The sequence below is a fragment of the Martes martes genome (assembly GCF_963455335.1).
Source record: "Martes martes genome assembly, chromosome: 7".
Taxonomy (NCBI): domain Eukaryota; kingdom Metazoa; phylum Chordata; class Mammalia; order Carnivora; family Mustelidae; genus Martes; species Martes martes.
In genome coordinates, this window is record NC_137894.1 from 108,849,667 (window position 1) to 108,872,712 (window position 23,046).

A 23,046-nucleotide genomic window follows, 5' to 3' on the forward strand; every position below is an offset into this window, starting at 1 on the left:
AGACCTACTTCTCAGACTGAGTCTCTTGGAACTGACCAATCATAAAGAACCCTGTTTGGACCCCAGTTGTACAGTACGCCACTATCTAACTGATTTCCTGTGAGATTTATTTTTTTTTAAGATTTTATTTATTTGAGAGAGAGAAGGATAGAGAGCGAGCACAATCGGGTGGGAGGAGCAGAGGGAGAGGGAGAAGCAGACTCCCCACTGAGCAGGGAGCCTGATGCTGGGCTTGGATCCCACAACCCTAGGATCATGACCTGAGCTGAAGGCAGCCGTTAGACCGACTGAGCCACCCAGGCGACGCTCCTGTGAGATTTAAATGAAGAGGGCCACCAAGACCAGGAGCAGACGGTGAGGTAGAATTGCTCAGGAGCAGCCTGTCTCCTTCCATCTAGCAGTGGTAGCTTCTGGGTTTGGTGGTCTCCGGGTCTAGGAGGATCCTGTCCCTATCCCAGTGGATATAAGGGGCTATGTGTTCTTTTGGTTCTCAGAAAATTCAACATGATCAGCCTTACAAGAATGAGGACTTTTAATAAATTATTCGTGTGCATAATATAATTTCATATATGCATGATATATAGTAATAATATAGTTCACTTAAACATGCCCTCATAAATGGAAGTTAGTATGATGAAATTTAATATTGTATCATTTTAAATAATACTGTAGGGGCGCCTAGGTGGCTCAGTCAGTTAAGCATCTGCCTTCTGTTGAGTCATGATCCTGGAGTCTTGGGATTGAGCCCTGCTTTGGGCTCCCTGCTCAGCCAGAAGCCTGCTTCTCCTTTTCCCTCTGCCCTGACTTGCCTCCCTATCCTCCCCCTCCCTCTCTATCTCAAATAGATTCAGTCTTTAAGAAAATGCTGTAGAGTAGAAGTATTTTCGTAAATGGATTTGCAATAATATACAGGTAACTCATAGAAATTAGTGAGTAAACCACAGAGATCCAAACAGATTATTTGTATATAGGGAATAAATTGACGGTTGTTAAAAAAAAAAAAAAAAAAGAGCGAGAGAGAGACATACATAGTTCGTAGTTCACCCTTGTGAATAAACAAAGGAAACCAGAACTCTCAAAAATACCTTTGTTTGCCTTTTGGTAGTCAGCAAGATGTATACTCTTTATGTTGCTGGTTTAAGAGTAGATTGATACTACCCTTTTGGAAAACACCTTGACAATATTATTCAAGATCCTTGAAAAGTTGTCTACTATTTGATCAAATATTTCATTTCTAGGAATCTAGCCTAAGGACATAATATTAAATATGGAAAATTCTTAATACCGAAGACATTACATGGCGGCACTTAAAAAATTTACTAATTTCCGTCATGGGCCAAACTATACCCCCTCCACTCCAATAAATGATTTATCCCAGAAGCTGGAAAATCCTGAAGCCAGAAAAACTGGTTTTATTTGCAAATAAGACAATCATGTGGTCTTGAGGTTTTAAGTAACACTACTATGACTATGGCTACTAAAAATGGTAATGATCATGATAATGATAGTTTCTGCCATGGATGGCTTAGTCATTATTGTATCATTTCATTCCCACATAACCCTATAACACTGCAAGGTAACTAGTATCAACCCTGTTATACGGGTGGGAAAACCAAGGTTTAGGGGTGGGGTTTTTTTGTTTTGTTTTCTTTAGAGAATTTTAGAGGTAACTGTAGGGGTTTTAATGTTATTAAGATGGTGTCATAAATAAAGAACACAGAGGGGAACCTGGGTGGCTCAGTTGGTTAAGTGACTGCCTTTGGCTCAGGTCATGATCCTGGAGTCCTGGGATGGAGTCCCACATGGGGCTCCCTGCTCGGCAGGGAATCTGCTTCTCCCTCTGACCCTCTCCCCTCTCATGCTCTCTCACTCTCTCTCCTCTCTCAAGTAAATAAATAAAATCTTTAAAAAATAAATAAATAAAATAAAGAACACAGAAATTCCCCAACCCTGCCCTGCCAGTTTTCCTGACTTGCTGTGGGATTGTCAAAGGAGATATATATTCAAAAAATAAGACCAATGGTATTGCTTTATTATAATCTGCATGAGTGCTCAATACTCCAGCAAGTTCTTTGGGAAAAAAATGGTTGGGGCATGTGGGCCAGCCTAAATGCTTACAAGGCCTTTATCTTGTCCAGATCTAAATCCAAATCCAAATCCAAATCCTAAATCTAAATCCAAATGTAGAATCTTATCACAGAGTAGCTCAGATATGGATACACTGACCTGGGTTCTTCACCGGATTTGAAGATAGGTTCATAATGCTAGTCTCAAGGATCTCACCTATTGAACAATAAGAAAGCAACACAGAGCAGAAAAAGAACCATTTCCGTGTATTGAATTTTTCAGGCTGACTGATCCTGCTTACCAGTAATGACCAATTGATGTCTTGGAATTTGAATAGAGTAGCAACTTCCTCTGTGAAAAAAGGCAAAAAATGAGGCTAGAGGTTAAGTAATTCCCCCAGGATTATATGGATAATAAATGGCATAATCATGACTTAATCCAAGGTCTATATGACTACAAAGTCATGTTTCAATCATCATATTGTATTCTCTGTAAACATTTGAAATATGTATATGGCAGAAGGAAAAACTGGTTAACTTTGCTTTGTTCCCCTTTCTCAACTGTAAAGGTGCGCTCACAAAAGTATTTTAAAAATTAATAGGGGCACCTGGGTGGCTCGGTTGGTTAAGCATCTGTCTTTGGCTCAGGTCATGATCCCAGGGTCCTGGGATCGAGCCCCACATCAGGCTCCCTGCTCAGTGGGGAGTCTGCTTCTGCCTCTTGCTTGTGCTCTCTGTTACATACATACATACATACATACATAAATATTTTTAAAAATTAATAAAATAACAAATTACCTTTAAGAAATGTATAAGGGTCCAGGCACTTCTTTTTATGTTGAGAATCTTCTGTCTAGCATGGTGTCTAGCATAGGAGGATTTCATATATTTGCTGAAATAATATATTAGTTTGTATGGATGCTATACAAATTCTACTACACTAATGTTTAATTCTTTTCTCCGACGCTTTTTTAACTCTGAAAAAAAGCAAATTTTAGTACTGACAGTTAACATAACTTTCATTTAATTTTGTGATGAATTAGATACTGTCTTCAGAAACAATCCATTTCTGTAGTATGTATTCATAGCATGATGCTTCGCACCAGTGACTGCAACACGATACCACTGAGAACTTTTGTCCTCCAAAGCATGGAAACCTGGATGTTTATCTAGGATATGGGACCAGATTTCCACTCTCTTTAATGAAAGACAGAAGTGCAAAAGTAAGACTAAAGGCTGGAATGTCAGGGGACTATTCAAGTTTGGGAAAAGGCAGTGTGAGTCTACTTTTTCTTTATTCTGCCCTTTCCATTTATTGTGGAACAAAACCCATAGTCTTGCTCTTTCTTTTTTCTTCACTCAGTGGTGGCTTGTGTCACTGTAACAACAAGGTTCTTTGAATGTAATGAAAATTAAATACATATAATTTTTCCCCATTTGATTGAACATAAATCATTATGCCCCATGCAGAGAGTTCCGTGCCAGGAGAGAGTTTGTGTCTTATCTTTACACACGTATGAGTCAGCTTCCAGTCAGGAGACCGAAATCTCGGTCTAGTAATTTTTTTCTTATTGAAAAATTTTTTATTCAATTATTGTTTTAGTTACACTTTTATTTTCAGATAATTGTAGATTCACGTGCAGTTGTAAGAAATTGTATAAAGAGATCCTCTCTACCCCTTACTATAAGTTTCCCCAATGTTAAATCTTATAAAGGTACATAGTACCATATTGCAATCAGGAAACGGATTTTGAGACAGTCATGATAAAGAATGTTTCCATCACCACGAGGGCCCATCATGTTGTCATTTGAGAACCTACTGTTTCCCTCCTCTGCATACATACAGTATGTAACCTTTGGGGATTGGCTGTTTTCATTCAGCATAATTCTCTGGAGATTCATTCAGGTTCTTGCATGTGTTGATAGTTTGTTCCTTTTTCTTGCTGTGTAGTATTCCATGGTATGGTTGTAATCACAGTTTGGTTAATTACTCACCACTGAAGGACATCTGGGTTGTTTATAATTTTCACTATTTTAAGTAAAGCTGTTATAAACCTCCATGTAGGGGTCTTTATGTATGTGAATAGAAGTTTTTATTTCTCAGGGTTAACTGCCCAAGAGTACAGTTTCTAGGGCACCTGGGTGGCTCAGTGGGTTAAAGCCTCTGCCTTTGGCTCAGGTCATGATCCCAAGGTCCTGGGATCGAGCCCCACATCGGGCTCTCTGCTCGGCAGGGAGCCTGCATCCCCCCCACCCACCCACCTGCCTCTATGCCTACTTGTGATCTCTGTCAAATAAATAAATAAAATCTAAAAAAAAAAAAAAAAGAGTACAGTTGCTGGCTCGTATGTTAACTGTGTATTTAGTTTTTAAAGAAACTGCCAGACTATTCCCATCAGCAGTGTGGAGTGACCCAGTTTCTCTGCATCATTGCCAGAATTAGATATTGTCTCAGTTTTTTTTAAAGTCATTCTGATAGGTATGTAGTGATATCACATTATAGTTTAATTTGCATTTTCCTAATTGCTAATGGTATTGATAATCTTCTCTGGTGCTTGTCTGCCATCTTTGTGTCATCTTTGGTGAACTGTCTCTTCATATCTTTTTCTATGGTATTTAGCCCTAGCGAGTGATTATTTTCTGAAAGTGTTCTGTCTTGCTAGATTGTCCCATTTTTGGTTCTCTGGCTGAAGAGAGCAAGCTTCCCTTGGGACTTTTTTTTTTCCCTGTGCTTATTGATATCACTATGTGTTGACTTCTCCAGCACACACTCTGGGATATCTGAGGGAAAAAGAAAATGCAGGGAACTTGGTGTTCAGAGCTGATGTCCCCAGTTGTTCAGGAAGGTATATGATATCCAGGGTTTTTAGTTGTACTTAATAGGAAGAATAGGGAAGGTTATATCTGCTCTATATTTCCAGAAATTTCCTGAGGTGTGTATATTTTTTAGACATTTGCTCGTTGGAAGTTTATTTTCAAATTTTATGTAATTATTAAAAATGCTCAGGTCAGACTGGTAAGCTGAGCGTGAAGATTGCATGAAAACATGAAGATTACATTAGTCAACTCTCAAATTTTTTTGATAAAGTAGTGCTTCACATTCCATGTTAGAAATGATGTGGAGTTAGAATCATGAAAGATGAAAATTGAAGTCATATTAAAGATGTATTAGAGTTCTGTTTTATTCAGATGAGCATATAGGTTCTTCAACATTCCAACAATGATTCCTGTTAGAGGAATCTAGGATCTGCCATTTTTTATACTACTGAATGAAGGTGGGGTTTTTTGGGGTAGACTTATTTCACATGGACAAGAAACATGGTTTTAGATTATTGTAATTATTTTATCATACAGAGTGGGAAGCAATTTGGATATAAGATTATTGTATTTTTTTTAAAGATTTTATTTATTTATTTGACAGAGAGAGATCACAAGTAGGCAGAGAGGCAGGTAGAGGAGGCAGGGAAGCAGGCTCCCTAATGAGCGGGGCTCGATCCCAGAACTCTGAGATCATGACCTGAGCTGAAGGCAGAGGTTTAACCCACTGAGCCACCCCAGGTGCCCGTGGATGTAAGATTATTGTTAAATGAGACAGTTAGGATTCTAAATACTTTCACTGAGAAAATAGGAAAATAATAGCTTGCTTTAGAAAAGTAAAATATACAGGGACGCCTGGGTGGCTCAGTTGGTTGGGCGGCTGCCTTCGGCTCGGGTCGTGATCCCAGCGTCCTGGGATCGAGTCCCACGTCGGGCTCCTTGCTCAGCAGGGAGCCTGCTTCTCCCTCTGCCTCTGCCTGCCTCTCTGTCTGCCTGTGCTCACTCTCTCTGACAAATAAATAAATAAAATCTTTAAAAAAAAAAAAAAAAAAAAAAAAAAAAAAAAAAAAAAGAAAAGTAAAATATACAAAGGAAATACTCTGTTATAAATAGCCAATAACAGAATTTTGGTTATCGGTTTTACTGTGCAAATATATAAAAAACATGTCACCTATCTTTTTTACAGATTGAAATTGTCAAAGAAGAATTTAGTGAACATTTAGAAGTTGTAGACAAGATTAACCAGATCTGCAGAAATCTACAATTTCATCTAAATAAAATGAGAATTTTTGAAGAGCCTCCTTTTGAGAAAGAAGCTAATATTATTGTGGATAGATGGCTTGATGTGAGTGACAATTTAATTCACTAAAATTTTTATTTTATAGCAAATCAGTCTTTTCTGTCATACCTTTAGTATTTTTATTTAACTATTATATTTGGAAGTGTTTATTATAAAATGTTCAAATAGTATAAAATTTATGACTTAAGAATTAATTTCACCCCCGAGTGAAATGGGTCTACTAACAAATGGGTCTATCATCTTTGAGATATAAAGGCGTATACTCAACTTATGTAAAATAAACTAGTTAATATATTAACCATTCAGGATATTCATGTCCAACTATATATTTATTTAATACAGTTTTAGTAAAATATTTTTATGAATTACAGATTAAGCATTTGTCCATATTATATTTTCATCTGGGTTCTTAAAAGCCTCTTTTATTTATTGTGGCTTATTAATTCGTTAGACTATTGCTTTCAGTTGCCTATAAGTGGCAGCAAAGTTTTTTTTGTGTGGAAGGAAGAACTATGTGATCTGTTAAAGCACATTTTTTTGTTGATAGATAAAGCAAATTATTTAATAAGCAAAGGTAAATTCAATTTTTATTTTAAAATAGAGTGTCTGAAACAATGGTTTTCATACTTTTTACCACTAAATGTGTTCTTTCTATTTTTTAATTATGGTAGATAAATGAGAAGACAGAAGACTACTATGACAATCTTGGTCGAGCTCTAGCTTTATGGGACAAACTTTTTAACTTAAAAAATGTCATTGATGAGTGGACTGAAAAGGTCCTTCGAAAAATGGAATTACATCAACTGGCTGAAGATGAAAGAGAAAAACTGAAGGTAATTTGCAACAGAAGTAAAATGTATACTCTTTTTGTACACAGCTGATGTTTAATATGGAGCTTGCTTTCTCGAAGCAGAGTAATCACAAAGAAATGTTTTCTTTCTTTCTTTTCTATTTATTTATTTATTTATTTTCTATCTATTTATTTCTATCTATCTATCTATCTATCTATTTATTTATTTTCTATTTATTTCTTTCTATTTATTTCTTTCTGGGACCTTTCTGTCGTTTCCTTTGTGTATCTAGGAAAATGTTAGCAGGTATTATTAACTTGGGGTTGACAGACACGCAAGTGGTTCCTGGATAAAATGACCTCATATAGGAAAAGTTGCATCTTCATTTATATGAATGTCTAACCAAATTGTAATATTGGTTCCGATTATGAATATAGTCAACAAACATAGTAGGATGAATGTTATACGTGACTTTGTTGTCAAGAAAATCACAGATATTTTTGAATCATCTCGTTGTAACTGTTACCCTTTATCAGTACTTTGAAATTACAGTGTTCAGTAGAGTCACTTCTAGATCTTATTATTTAAAATATTAATATAGAAACATGTATATTACTATGGCAGAAATTATTTTTAATATTTTGATAACTGTAACTCAATTTAATTGTTTTCCCTTATCCTCCTACATGGTTTATCTTATATTTTGTTATTAAAAAATAGTTATGCAAAGGGTCCGCAGGATTTACCAGACTATCAGAGGTATTTACGGCATACAAAATTTTAATAACTCCTAGAAGAAGCCCCATCAAAATGCATAATTATTCCTAGATGGTCAGTATAGGTCCCAGGGGTTGGCAGACATTTTCTTAAGAGGTCAAATGGTAAATATTTTAAGCTTATAGATCATTAGCTCACTGTCACAACCGCTTAATGCTGCTGTTGTAGCATGAAAGCATTCAGTCATAGACAATACATAAATGCGTGGAAGTAACTGGGTTCCAATAAAACTTTACTTATAAAAATAGACTGCCAGCCCTTAGACTATTAACTCCTGATCCTACATCATGATTATGGTCAACCTTCATAATTTGAATTAAGCAGTCTCTCCTTACCAAAGATTAGAAAAAAAATATCAGGCTAAGTATTAAAATCTTATTAGAGCTTCAAAAAAGGCTATTTTTAAAACTGTAATCTCTGGTTTTACCATTTGGAAAGATTTTAAGTTATCTCTTTTAACCCTAGGAAGAGTTCTTTCTAATTGCTTATTTCTATATTATTCACTTGGATCGCATGAAATCTCTATCTTTGTAGGTCAGAAAACAGTTAAAGATTAGCAATTGTATCTGGTTCAGTGTAATAGAAAAATAAATGTCTTTGCACATGAAGGTTTTATAGTATGCCAGCTCTAGTGCTTCATCTGTTCTCGAATCTTTGTTATTTTATCCACTTTTTAAATTCACATGTCCATTTTCATACATTTGGAAAAGATTTTCAAAAATGTGTAGAGATTTATGAGTTTCCATTGTGTAGGATGACAGAAATTATGATTTTCTAAGTGTATATGAGTAAGTCCCTTAGAAATGCCTTGACAGGGGTGCCTGGGTGGCTCAGTAGGTTAAAACCTCTGCCTTTGGCTCAGGTCATGATCCCAGGGTCCTGGGATTGAGCCCCACATCGGGCTCTCTGCTCAGCAGGGAGCCTGCTTCCCCTCCTCTCTCTATGCCTGTCTCTCTGCCTACTTGTGATCTCTGTCTGTCAAGTAAGTAAATATATATATCTTAAAAAAAAAAAAAGAAAGAAATGCCTTGACATACAGGTTGTTTAAAAATTTGAAGTTGAAGAGTATAAACCGCCAGCCTGTGGGCTGGATTCTGCCAACAGTGTGTGTGTGTGTGTGTGTGTGTGTGTGTGTGTGTGTAACTCCTAGGACTTCTTCAAAAAACAAGTGATTTGGGGGATATTAGAAGGCTCTCTCAGTTTCTGTATATAATAATAGTAATGGGTACCACAAAATAAAGAAAAAGTAAAAATATATTTTCCATTAACATTATTTGTTATAGGAAGAGTTACAAGCCTATGAACAAAAATCTTCAGAGTTTTCTACGAGAGTGGCTAACATACAGTTTCTCCTTCAAAGCAGTGAAATACCCCTTGAATTGCAGGTAAGAGAATTTTTATTTGGAAGTTGCAGTTAAAGCACTCTAAAGTAATGTTCACAGGTACCTGGATGGTGCTGTCAGTTAAGTGTCTAGCTCTTGGTTTCAGCTCAGGTGCTGATCTGAGGGTCATGTGATTGAGCCCTGCATTGGACTTGCACTCAGTGCAGAATCGGCTTCTGCTTCTCTCTCCCTCTCCCTCTGCCCCTCCCTCTGCGTGCGCCGCGTGCTCTCTCTCTCTCTCTCTCTCAGATAAGGAAATAAATCTTAAAAAAAAAAAGTTCATAAACCAGAATTCTAAATCTTAAAACTAAAATGAAATTAAGATCACTATATAGTTCATCTTTATTCAATTCCTACGCTAAATCCAACTAAATTTTTAACAGTTGGCATAGTTCATTATATTTGTTTAGAATAAATATTTTCATATTATTTTATTCTCATTTCACTGATTTCCAGGACTCCTGTGTAGAGGTGGAGATGTTGTCCTGCTTCTGTGTAAAGTAATGAGGGTTTCCTCTTGAGTGTCTTTTGGCCATAGGAAGGAGAATATGGCTCAAGTGATTCTCTGTTTATTAATTGCCAGATGGAGAAGCAGGAGATGGCTGCGAGTATGGTTTTCTATCGTGTGAAGAGATTGGTTACAATTTTATTTCGATCAGACCGTATAGTGGCTGAATGTGACATCTGGAGTCAGACCTTCTGGGCGGGGTTCTGGCTCGGCACCTATTAGCTTTGTGATCTTGGGCAAGTTACTTAACATTCAAAAGCCTGTATTTTGTACGTTAAATGCTTACCACAAAGCTGTGCACATAATAAACAATAAATGGCCATTTAATTTTTTTGTATATTTTAATATATTTTCCAATGAGTGCCTTGAGAGGGCACCTCAGCTGATATGCTAGATAAAACTTGCTTTGGAGGGGGAAAGGACTCATCCTATTTAGTCTTTCGGAAAAAAATGTCAGAACGTCAGTCTCGGGTTTTTTGTATTATTCTTTTTTTTAAACAACTGGAATGGTATCAGGGATGTAGAACAATGAAGAATTAATTTTGCGTTGAAATGAAGCAAAGTTTCGACTCTTCTCTAGCAATGCCGTTGTCTTAAAATCTAGTTAAATAAAGCCCGCCACAGACTTTTTGTATGTTTCATGATTTCAGGTCATGGAGTCCTCCATTTTAAACAAGATAGAAAATGTAAAAACACATTTAATAGGAGAATCCACATGCTCTGCACTCAGTGGCAGCCCAGCTGAGCTAAGGGAGGACCTGGACCAAGCCAAGACCCAGATTGGAATGACTGAGTCCCTCTTAAAAGCTCTGTCTCCTTCCGACAGCTTAGAGATCTTTACTAAACTAGAGGTATGTCCCAGCTGTGTCTCTTTTGTGGTTCAGATTTATTTTTATACTTGTTTCTGTTGGCTTTGACCTCTTGAGGTTAATAAACCTAGTTACTAAGCGGGAACCTGGGTGGCTCAGTGGGTTAAGGCCTCTGCTTTCGGCTCGGGTCATGATCCCAGGGTCCTGGGATCGAGTCCCGCATCGGGCTCTCTGCTCAGCAGGGAGCCTGCTTCCTCCTCTCTCTCTGCCTGCTCTCTGCCTACTTGTGATCTCTGTCTGTCAAATAAATAAATAAAATCTTAAAAAAAAAAAAAATAAAAAAAAAAATAAAAAATGAAAGCCAAGGACAAAAACTCAGAAGAACAATTTGTGTATATTTACCAGTCTTACCTTTGAATTACTTGGTGGACAGTAATTATTTGATACTAAATTACATTGTGTTATACCTGTACTGGCTAAGGTAAAGTGAATCCACCTGACAGAAGATCATTGAGATTTTTACAAAAACAGTGGAGATCTGTGATGCTTTGTATAAACTGAGCTCATTTTGAGACCTAATAGTTGTTTGTTTGTTTATGTATTTAGGAGATACAGCAGCAAATCCTACAGCAAAAGCACAGTATGATGTTACTTGAGAATCAAATAGGTTGTCTGACTCCTGAACTCTCTGAATTAAAAAAGCAATATGAAAGTGTCAGTGACTTATTTAATACCAAAAAAAGTGTTTTGCAAGATCACTTTTCTAAGTTATTGAATGGTGAGTGCAATGTTTCTCCTAACTCTTTCTGGGAATCTGGAAGTATGAATAAGTATTGTGAATGGGAAGGCTTATCTAAGCTTCAGTTACAAATGGTTGCACAGATTCTAGTTAAGGAAAAGGATTTATTTAATTAGGATTTATTCAGATAACTCTTTGGAGGGGAGGCGCTCACTATTTTATGCTTATGGTAAATAACATCTATTTCTTTAAAGTCCCAAATCTTTATTTCATGAAAGAAGGTCACCAACATTTTCAGATCTGACCTGCTCACCGTAGTGAGTGAGTCTAGGGACATGTCTGTGAGCAGGCTGCCCTTGCAAGTGTCTTTGGGTGTCCTGTGTGCTTGGAAAAGAGGTTTGGTATAGAAAATATACCACAATTTGGGGCACCTGTGTGGCTCAGTTGGTTAAACATCCGACTCTTGATCTCAGCTCAGGTCTAGATCTTAGGGTCATGAGTTCAAGTTCTGCACTGGGCTCCATGCTGGGCGTGAAGCCTACTTAAAAAAGAAAAAGAAAATATACCACAATTACTCTCTAGAATCTGTTAGCCTCAGAGTTGGGTTTCAGCTTCTTACCCACTTTATACAATGACGGTAGCCATGTCATGCAAAGCAAGTATCAAATCTCTCAATTTAACAAGGTGTTTGACGTCTCCCTTGAATGAATACAACTTTCTTTGTTTTTTCCTGCAGATCAGTGTAAGAATTTTCACGACTGGTTTGGCAACATTAAAATGAACCTTGAAGAGTGTTTTGAATCATTAGAAACAAAAAAGAGTGTGGAACGAAAGCTACAAAAACTTTCTGTAAGATATGTGTGTGTATATATATATGTATATACATTTTAACCAAAATTTATCAAAACTAAAGTGCTAGAGACATAGGGCTGTATTTAAGTAGATAAAATCATTACTTTGGGGGTACCTGAGTGGTTTAGTTGGTTAAGCACCTGATGCTTGATTTCTACTCAGGTCATGATCTCAGGGTTGTGGGATCAAGCCCCACCCTGGGCGCCATGATGAGTGTGGAGCCTGCTTAGGATTCTGTCTCTTCTTTTCCCCCCTCCCCACTCAAGCTCGCTCTCTCTCTGAAAAAAAAAAAAAAAAAAAAAAAATTACTTTTACTTAGTAATTTCTCTACAGAGATAATATTTCCAAATAACCAGCTTTCCCCCAAATATTTCAAAACTCCATATTTATTGGGTAAGGATGCAGGCCAATTAAACAAGTTCTATTTTCACACCTAGTCTAAGATGCTATTTAACTTAGTGTTTACCAGTAAATCCAGTCAACTTAAAATTATATTTGATAAAAAATAAAGGCTTTACCTAGTGTGGCTTTTGAAATTCCTTTATTTTCTTGAGAGAGATCTCTTGACTTTTTATTACTTTTTCTGAGTAATATTTTAAAAATCTCAGTTCAGAGGCACCTGGGTGGCTCAGTCATTGAGCATCTGACTTCAGCTCAGGTTATGATCCCAGGGTTCTGGGATCGAGCCCCACCTCAGGCTCCCTGCTCAGCAGGAAGCCTGCTTCTCCCTCTCCCACTCTCCCTGCTTGTGTTCCTTCTATCACTGTGTCTTTCTCTGTCAAATAAATAAATAAGGGGCGCCTGGGTGACTCAGTAGGTTAAAGCTTCTGCCTTCGGCTCGAGTCATGATCCTAGGGTCCTGGGATCAAGCCCCGCATCGGGCTCTCTGCTCAGCAGGGAGCCTGCTTCCCCCCTCTCTCTGCCTGCCTCTCTGCCTACTTATGATCTCTGTCTGTCAAATAAATAAATAAAATATTTTTAAAAAAATTAAAAATAAATAAATAAATAAATAAAATCTTAAAAAAAAAAAAAATCTCAGTTGCACTTTACTACAGCGGGTTGAACTGTAGTGTTAGGTAGCCTGAAATAAAAGGTAGTATGCATGGGAGCATTTAAAATGCTTACCACTCCTTAAATCTTGATCACTTTAGGCTAGGTTTCTAGTACTTTAGTGCTGATGATAAGTCATACTCTTAAGCTTATGAGTGGCACTAAATGTTCTTTGATTGCTTGCTTTGGTGATACTGTTCTTTATTGATAAAATTGCCTTTCTTCTCTTTTTTTGTTTAAGTCCCAACTTTTTATTTTTTATCTTTTGCCTTTAACTTTGCCCATGGCATGGGTCTTAGCAATGGATGCTCAAACCTTGACCCACAAACACTGAGATAAGATGTGGATTCGGGCAAAGTTAAATAGTGAATTGGCTGTTTAGGTTTACATGTTGATTTCCAGAAGGGAGCGAGTATTTGGAAGTTGAGGAAAGAAAAACACAGCTTTCCCAGTCTTATTCCTACTGACGTTCATGGTGACGCTGCATTATTTTTCTTGATCCATTTCCAGTGAGTCAGATGTAAACACACATGCTACAGCTAACAAAAATCATCTTTTGGTCATTCGCCATTGAAGTTAGCCATGTCTCCATAGCTCTTCTCTTGTACTGGGTGTTAAAAAGGTGGCATGTCTCCGTACCAGCCTAGAAAAGCATCGTGGGGGTTATAGAGACGACGCTTCGACTTTGCCAGTGGAACATCATTGACTTTCTGTCTTTCTTAAGGATTTCTTGACTCTTGAAGGAAGAGGCAGTAAAATACAGCAGGTGGACACTGTACTGAATCATGTTAAGAAGCATCTGCCCAAAGCACATGTTAAGGAGCTTAACAGTTGGATTATAAATCAAGAAATCGAATTAGAAAAAATGGAGTCCATTTGCCAGGCCCGAGCAAAGGAGCTTAATGACTACTTGCAGCAGCTACTGAGGTAGGAAATACAGGCAATATCTAAATAACATGTTTTCTGGTGGTACCTTTATATGTTCTGTGCCTCAGTACAGCTGACACTGGGATATACAATACACACAAATTTCACAAATAAAATACGTATTTTCAAATTGAAGTTTGTCTCTAGAAGACCGAAGTTAAGGAATCCGTCAAATTATCTAATATGGTAATAGTTCAGGGGAGAGTCCAAAAATGTTTTCTGTTTGTTTCTTGCTCCTTCTGATACATTTGTGTAGCTCGTTGCTTTTATAGAATCCCACTATAATACAGGCTATTATTGTTCGGATTTTAATGTTACAAATTAATTTTTCTCTAAAGAGTAACAAAAAAAGGTGGTTAAAAACCTGGTTAGCTTCCGAAATTCATGCCAAACTTCTCTTCGCAGACACACTTTTTGCTTCCATTCTATTTTAACATATGTAATGTTCTTTTAGACTCCAGGATGACCACAGCAATCTGAGCAAATGGTTGACTAGTCAAGAAGAGAAATGGGAAGAAATGGAAAAATCAGGAGAGAAAACTGAGCTATTTTGTGAAGCTGTAGCTAGAAAGAGGTAGAGCTGATCTTGTATGAGTGTATTTTCTGCCAACGTGGTTTCTTACATGGTGCTGTGACTGCTGTAAACTTTCTGTGATGTTTATTTACATGTGTGTAATGTTATTATGATTAATGTTAATTTGCTTTTAATTGTTAACTATTAACAATTAAATGAGGAATTTACAATGGTTAATTAACAATTAACAATTAAAATTAAATAATTAAAATTAACAATTAAAATTAAACAGTTAAAATTGACAACAATTAAAATAATTATTAACAATCTTGTGAATTCACCTGATGTGAATTTACAGGGAACAGTTTGAGTCTCTGGCCCAGATGACCAGCTCTTTGAAGGAATGTGGGCTTACCGAAGAAGAAGAAATAGTAATGGAATCAGCACATTTGATTGATAGGTACCAGGCATTTTTGAGACAATTATGTGAAATTGATGAAGAGGATAAGTTACCTCCTACAGAGGACCGGAGCTTTAATGATCTCGCACATGATGTAATTCGCTGGATAGCAGGGATTAAAGAGTCCCTTATGGCTTTGAATTCATCGGAAGGCAAAATGCCACTTGAGGAAAGAATCCAAAAAATAAAGGTATAACTGTGGAAACTGAATTTCAGAGGTCAGAGTGAACTCTAATTTTTAAAAGATTTCGAGGAAAACTGCAAAGATTTGTTTCTTAATGGAAAATAGGATCACTGTGGATTGGCTGAAGGCATTCAGATGACTGTGCTTAAAAGGCAGAAGGGCTGTGTTGGATCTGAAGTTATCTTAAAGCAGACAGAAGAGAGACGGTATAGCCTCTCTTTGTAAGGGCAGTGCCTACAGAGGGTGGCAGTGGGAGTTGGCTCAGATGTAAAGAAATATATATATGTCAGTACAGAGAGGCATTAGCAATGTAAAGGGCAGGGCTAGAGAAGAACTCTTCATAAAGATGATTAGATATCGAGTGTGTTGTGTGTAGTTCATAAAGGTTATTAGGTGCTGAGGGGGTTGGAGAGGGCAAGGAAATCTCAAGCTCCACCCAGCTCACTTTTTACCCAAGGGGAGATTCAGTAGACGTCGTTAGTTAAACATGCAGGGGATAGAAGCACATGTGCATCAAAGGAACCCGGAAGGATTGAAATTAACATTAATCAGAGCATTATTACAGGAAGCAATGGTTATGCATCATGAGCTCTAAGGGTTGGTGAAGCTCACTGAAGTAATTGGGATTATACGTGAAAGGCTTTCCAGGGGATGTGAATCTGGAATTGCGTTTCCAATTAGGGAGAAACTTGATTGTTTAGAGCAAAGGAGGGAAAGAGAGGAACAGGGAGTGGGAATTAATTATGTCATAGCCGGGGGACAAGAGTTGACAAGGGGCACTGCATTTTCCTGCGGGAAGCCCTAAGTCTCATCTTGAGTATATAAAAATGTTGTGTTCGGTTGTTACCTTAACTCTCTATCAATAAATAATGGAGTGAATAGGAAGGATTTGCCAGAGTCTTTGCCTTATTTGAAGGCAATTGAAAATAAAGATGGGAGAAGGAATGCAGTGAGATCAACCTGAAAAATATTTATTGAGAATCAGTTCTGTATCATGTGAAGGAGATAGCATTGTCATATAAAAATGAGAAGATAATTTTGAAATCTACTCTGCAGTTACTCTAAATATAATGTGTATAAATCAAAAGATATCATATGTACTTTCCCTAAGTAATACAAATGAGTTTCTAAGCTCTGTTTTATTTAATTCAGGAAATCATTTTACTAAAGCCTGAAGGGGACGCTAAAATACAGACCATCATGAGTCAGGCTGAGAGCAGCAAATCTCCATTGGCTCCAAAGACCCTTACTGATATCAAGAATCAGTGGGACAACACACTCCACTTAGCCAACACATATCTAAGGTAAAGGACAATGCCTTCACTTATTCATGGCTTTCATTACACTGTGAAGCCATAACAAGTATGTTTTGTCTGCCTCCTGGATTTGGATATAATATCTATTGGAGAGAAAGTCAGTAATGTCAGGGGCATCCACAATGTCAGAGGCAGAAATGAAGACGAAAAGTTCTCTGGATCAGATAGGAAATACACCGTCTTAACTGTAGCAGTGTTTAGTTTGGCTGGTTCATCAACCCACGGAGTTCTTGGTAACAAATTAGCATTGTCTATCATTCCACCTTCAACACTGCTTCGTACCAAAACCCCCCACCCCCAGACAATCTCAATAGTCTGCATGATATTACTGTAGAAGAATTATCCTTTTAAGTTTATATTCTAAGAGATTCTTCAATATATAAACGTGGTAAATGTCTGAATTCAGTGGACATAATTCTGGTGAAAATTTTTAATTCATATCACATCTTAAATGATACATTTACTGTTTAGTGGAAATGTGAATTTTATATTTTTTTCTAGGAAGACAGATCAAAACTAAATTTAAATTATAGAAAGTATAAACTAGTTAGTTGGCCAATGTGCTGAATAATTATTTATTTTAGTTATATGAGAAAGAGAAATGTAAGATAATATAATTTTATTTAAGCATAATAAAAACTGTAGTGGTCTGGAATCTAAATTATTAAGTGTTTGTTCTCAGGTCAAATTATGTAACAAAATTTTTTTTTAATAATACTACAAATAATTTCTGTCTTGATTTCTGAGCTAGACTTAGTGCTGTTTAGAATGTCATTAATGCCAAAGGAGTCTTTGGGAATAACTGATGTTAGTGCTATTTCAATGCTTTTTATTACAATGTATGTTATATGTAATATGCAGAAAGCATTCCAATTTGCTAAGAGTCATTTCATTTCTAAAATATTTGTTCAACTTAGCCATCAAGAAAAGCTTCTGCTAGAAGGAGAGAAATATTTGCAAAGTAAGGAGGATCTGAGATTAATGCTCACAGAACTAAAAAAGAAACAGGAAGTGGGCTTTGCGCTGCAACATGGTTTGCAGGAGAAGAAAGCTCAGTTAAAAATTTATAAGAAATTCCTCCAGAAAGCACAAGATCTGACGTCTTTGCTAAAAGAGTTAAAATCTCAAGGAAGTTACCTCTTAGAGTGCACTAAAAATCCCAACTTCAGTGAAAAGCCTTGGCTGGAAATAAAGCATCTACATGAAAGTCTTCTCCAACAGCTCCAGGTGAAATGGTCAAAATAAAATTTCAAATGATTGTCATAATTATGCGTACTTATGTCATATTTGTGTATGGAACCATTTTTTGTTCTTTTGGTAAATCAGAACCTTCTAACATTTAATTGATCATTTTGAGATACAAATACTAACTCCTCAATCCATCAGGTTTACTAGAAGAATCCAGTGCCTATTGTTTGATGATGATGTTATTTTTTCTCATCCAGCTTCTCCTTTTCAGGGGTCAAAGGGTTAAGATTTTTTTTTAAAGATTTATTTATTTGAGAGAGAGAGAGAGAGAGAGAGCGAGCAAGAGAGTGTGTGAGCTTTATCTCATGACCCTGGAATCATGACCTGAGCTGAAACCAAGAATCGGACACTTAATCGACTGAGCCACCCAGGCGCCCCTAAGATTTTTTAATGTATCTCTCTGAAAGAGGTGTTGTCAGCGATCCATGCATCCACCAATCCATCCATTTGTCCATCATCTATCCATTGGAATGGTTTACAGTTGACTCTTGAACAAAGTGGGGGAGGCCAGGGGTGCTGAGCCTCCCCCAGTTAAAATTCCTCCAGTTAAAATTTGTGTATAACTTCGGACTTTCTGAAAACTTAACTGCTATTAGCCTATTAGTGACCGGGAAGCCTTACAGATAACACAGTCAATTAGCATGTATTTTGTATGTTATATGTATTATACATTGTACAGTAAGCTAGAAGAAAGAAAATGTTAAAATCATAAGAGGAAACGCGTTTACAGTTCTGCGCTGTATAAGATCTATGCATGATTGGATCCATGTAGCTCAAACCCATGCTGTTCAAGGGTCAGCTGTACATTCATGATTCTGTATAAACCTCCTCAGTTTCCCTCTCTTGAATGGTCTTCAGTAAAAGAGGTAAGAGATGTCAGCTTGCCACTGAGGGAGTGTATTCTCATAAGAGAATTATCTATAGTTCTTTCCATTTTGGAAGTTAGATTCAATGTAAGGATCCTGTGGATGAGAAATCGTGCTCTATAGACCGCAGGAGATGTGTAGAGATAAAGAGAGATCCACTTGACCGAAGGGGTTGAGTTTAATAATTAATACTGTTCTGATCAGGTGTGGCCACCTTATGTTCTTATTCCAGGAAGAGAACTTCAAGGTGGGTTTGCTTTTGAGTTAGGATTACTTGTTCCTAACACACAGTGTTGGAATTTAATTCTTAGGGAAGGAATCCGAGGTTAGGCTGATCTCAGATAGTCTCATTTCCAACTGTGGATATTTGGTTTTACTAAGAAGGGTAATTAAGGGAGCCGCTTTATTATAGATGTTTGTGATTTGATGATATAATTTGAAGCATTTATGTTTTGTAAACCTCTTGAGAAATAAATTGTCCTCAGGAATGAAACGAAGGCAAAGAAGCATGGGAGAAACAAATGTGATTTCAATAAGCCATTTTCAGGGGGACGGAGGAGAGTTTACATCGAAATATCTCAGCTACTAAAAACTTTACTTAAATTTTCTGGACAATTTATGGCCCTATTCCTGTTTCAAGATGAAACCTCATGAAACAAGTGTTTCTGAACAATTTAATTATTTTTCTGAGTGAGAAAATTCAGAGACATCATTGGTGAATTGTCAGTGGTTTTATTTTTAGGATTCTGTGCAGAAATTGGAAGGTCATGTTCAAGAACACCAGTCATACCAGCTTTGCATCACAGACCTGAATGCCACATTGGATGATATCTCCAAGGAATTTTCCAGTTTTTCTGATATGCCTGGGGATCAAATAGCAGTTGAGGAAAAACTGCAGAAACTGCAGGTATTAAACAGTGTCCAGACATGATAGGCATTAAAGCAGAATCAGTATTAATTATAATGAACAAATCTGTGTCTTTGATCAGAAATCCAGTTACTCTTCATGTAACTAAGGTGACTACGGTTCTGACTAGTCATAGAAAATGGGAATGCTCTTTTTTAGTGACCAAGTCCCTTTATAATTTGCATTGAACATTTCCCTGCACTCCGGACCCTCCGAGACCATTCCACCATGACCAGTCTGTACCTCCCGGAGATCTTGACAGCACAGTGATTCCAGGAGATACTAGAGAGTGAAAGAATGTATCCGATGCCACGAGACCAAGGGGGAAATGCTTCAGTGTTGCATGCTTCATCAGGGGTAGATGGGAGTTATATCATTTTTACCTTACTACTTTTCATACTCACGGTCTAAATTAGAGCTCTCTCCAGATGTCAGGCGTCCAAACTCCTCTCCCTCACTGCAACAGCACCTGGCCTTTTGCAGTGAGGATCACAGCCCTTTACCCACATCCTCAAAACACATTCCTTGGATTCTCACTCTTTGCTTAGCCAACGTCGGCAAGCCTGAGAGGTGTCTTCCAGAAGAAAACAAAGTAAAGCATTTTCTCAGCTACTTCTTTGACAGCTCCTTAATTGGAGATTTCATGGCGTGAGTCTCAGAGCAGCACTGCTGGCCCGAATGTGGGAGTTCGCCATCTCTTTTTTCTTTCTTTTCTTTATGTTTTTAAGTTTATTTAAGTAATCTCTCCACCCCACGTGGGACTCGAACTCGCATCCCTGAGATCAAGCATCACATACTCTTCCAACAGACCCAGCCCCGTCATCTCTTTCATTTAGGGGCCTGGAAATCAAGCAGGCCTTCTCCTCTGTGGCCTGACATTGTGACAGGTTAACTCCCTTTTTTTTTTTTTTTAAAGATTTTATTTATTTATTTGACAGGCAGAGATCACAAGTAGGCAGAGAAGCAGGCAAAGAGAGAGGAGGAAGCGGGTTCCCTGCTGAGCAGAGAGCCCGATGCAGGGCTCGATCCCAGGACCCTGGGATCATGACCTGAGCCAAAGGCAGAGGCTTTAACCCACTGAGCCACCCAGGTGCCCCATTACCTCCCTTTTTAGCAGCGATCATTTGACAAATGTTCAGGGCTCATCATGTCCACGGAACTGTTTAGGGGCTATGGATAACTAAGAAAAGTGTTAGATGTGAGCCCAGCTCAGGCTTCTCCGGAAAAATTAACATAGAGCCTCTGTTATAAGTAGAAGAAATCTCAGAGGCTATCAAGTTCAGACCTCTCATTTTATATGTGAGAAGCTGGGTTCTGGAGAGATGAGGGACTTACAAGGTCACCCAGAGTAGGGGCTACTGCTCAGGTCTTCTAACCCCATGACACATCTCTACTTGGATGTTGTACACTTATTTATCATTCAGTATGTCCAGAAAATAACTCAACTTCCCTTTCTCATCTCCATACCAGTAGGCCTGCTTTTTCTTCTGTGTTCTCTGACTCTGAATATTTCTACGATCTCTCCGGGCTTCAGGTCAGAAACCTGGTTATCCAGTCTAGTCAGACATTAAGTGCTGTCTCTATCATGTCTGGAATATCTGTACAATTTGTTTCTCCCCCAAGACCCTCCATTATTGCCTCTTCAGAGCAAGCCCTCACTTCACACACCCCTGCATTGAGTTCCGAATGGGCTGTCTGCCTGCACTTGCCACCTTCTCCATGGCAACATCCCCATGGCTGCACCCAGATCATTCTAAAATGCAGTCTGGATCTCCCTTCTTCCAGCTTAATATGTTTCGATGACTTGTGCAGACTTGTTAACACAGTTTTCACATTCTGTTACAGTTGTCTGTTTACTTCTGTGTCTCTCTCACTAGACTATAGGAACCTGACTTGACTGTGTTTTCCTCATCTATGTAACTTTGAAACCTGTCATAATAGGGGTGCCTGGCTGGCTCCGTTGGTGGAGCATGTGACTCTTGATCTTAGGGTTGTGAGTTCAAGCCCCACGTTGAGTGTAGAGATTACTCTAAAAAGATTTTTTTAAAAAAGATTTTATTTATTTGTTTGAGAGAATGTGAGTGGGAACATGGGGAGAGGGAGAAGTGAACACCCTGCTGAGCAGGGAGCCCAATGTGGGGCTGGATCCAGGACCCTGGGATTGTGATCTGAGCTGAAGGCAGACACTTAACCAACTGAGCCACACAGATGCCCCAAGATTGCTTGAAAAAAATTTTTTTAATTAAAAAAAAAAACTATCATAACATTTGTTGCTAGTTAAATGAACAAATGAATGAATACTGTGTAGTCTATTAGGATAGTGACTGATAAATACTATATAATTCACCTAGTAACTTTAAGGCTTATTCTGTTTCAACAGTAACATCAGTAGCTATTATAATACCTCACATTTCCTTTTGAGTCTTAAGGTCTCAAATCAGCCTGATTTGTTCAGGCGTTGAGTAAATATTGATTGAGTTCCCGCTATGTTCCAGATACTGCATTAGATCATTGATTTAAGCTTTACTCTGAATTGTAAATATTAGTACTAGATTCGTGTGGGTACATTCTAAATGATTCTTCTATTTTCAGTGCTTTGCACAGAGTAGACACTTACTATTTAGTATTTTGATTGTGTAAAAAGGCTGTATCTTGAACAAAATATATACTTAACAAATAAGTGTTGATGCCTCCTACGTTCCAGGAGCTGTGTTGGGAGAATTTTCTTTGTTACTTCTGATAAACTTCTAGTATCTTATAAAATCTGTTGGAGATTTAGATCTGGGATGGCACATTGGTTTAAATTTTGCCCAAAGTTTCTTCTTTGTGATGTGAATTGGTAAATTTGTTATACTTTCCGCTAGTGGAACAGAATACTCTGTGATTTATAAAAGTCAGTTAACTCTCGTGACCATTGAACAGAGGTACTTTTCGTGACAATCTTTTCTCCACTTACAGGAACTAGAGAATAGACTCCGTTTGCAAGATGGCACATTAAAGCAGATTTTAGCTTTAGCAAAATCCATCAAGCAAAATACATCTTCAGTGGGACAGAAGATTATTAAAGATGATATAAAATCACTTACATGTAAACAGAAGGACTTGGAAAACAGACTTGAATCTGCCAAGCAGGAGACAGAAAATTGTCTCAATAGCATTCTCAAATCAAAACGCTCATCAGAACAGAGAGAAAAGTTTACTCTGCCAGGCAGAGAGAAGGAGGTCACTTCTGATGTGCAGGAGTCCACTCAGGACTCCGATGCACTGGAAAAGTTTGAGGAAGACGGGGAGATAAACAAGGTAAGTGCTTATGATTGCATCTCTAAGACATCGCATCTGAGAATGAAGAGGTGTTGGGCTCTGAAAAGAGGGTGGTAAATCAAGCCTCTGATTTCATAATTAAACCCTCAGTGTGCTGGTTATTTATGATGCCCACTCGTAAGAAGAGCCCTTAGAAAACTGTCCAAGATTTCAGTGGTGAAATATTACTGTTTAGTCTGTTAAAATGTCAGTCATCAATTTAGGTTGATTAT

At 37.7% G+C, this 23,046-nt stretch overlaps 1 protein-coding gene across 1 annotated transcript in view; it reads left to right on the plus strand.

The window, feature by feature from the left end:
• Positions 1-23,046, plus strand: part of SYNE2 (spectrin repeat containing nuclear envelope protein 2) — a 328,404-nt gene that overhangs the window by 141,345 nt on the left and 164,013 nt on the right. The window contains exons 33-45 of the mRNA XM_080809784.1: positions 6,070-6,228; positions 6,855-7,016; positions 9,035-9,136; positions 10,292-10,492; positions 11,057-11,228; positions 11,926-12,038; positions 13,816-14,018; positions 14,473-14,592; positions 14,891-15,182; positions 16,329-16,480; positions 17,410-17,719; positions 19,349-19,513; positions 22,472-22,813. Of these exons, the coding sequence (XP_080665910.1) occupies positions 6,070-6,228; positions 6,855-7,016; positions 9,035-9,136; positions 10,292-10,492; positions 11,057-11,228; positions 11,926-12,038; positions 13,816-14,018; positions 14,473-14,592; positions 14,891-15,182; positions 16,329-16,480; positions 17,410-17,719; positions 19,349-19,513; positions 22,472-22,813 (2,493 nt within the window). The remainder of the gene's footprint in view (positions 1-6,069; positions 6,229-6,854; positions 7,017-9,034; positions 9,137-10,291; positions 10,493-11,056; positions 11,229-11,925; positions 12,039-13,815; positions 14,019-14,472; positions 14,593-14,890; positions 15,183-16,328; positions 16,481-17,409; positions 17,720-19,348; positions 19,514-22,471; positions 22,814-23,046) is intronic.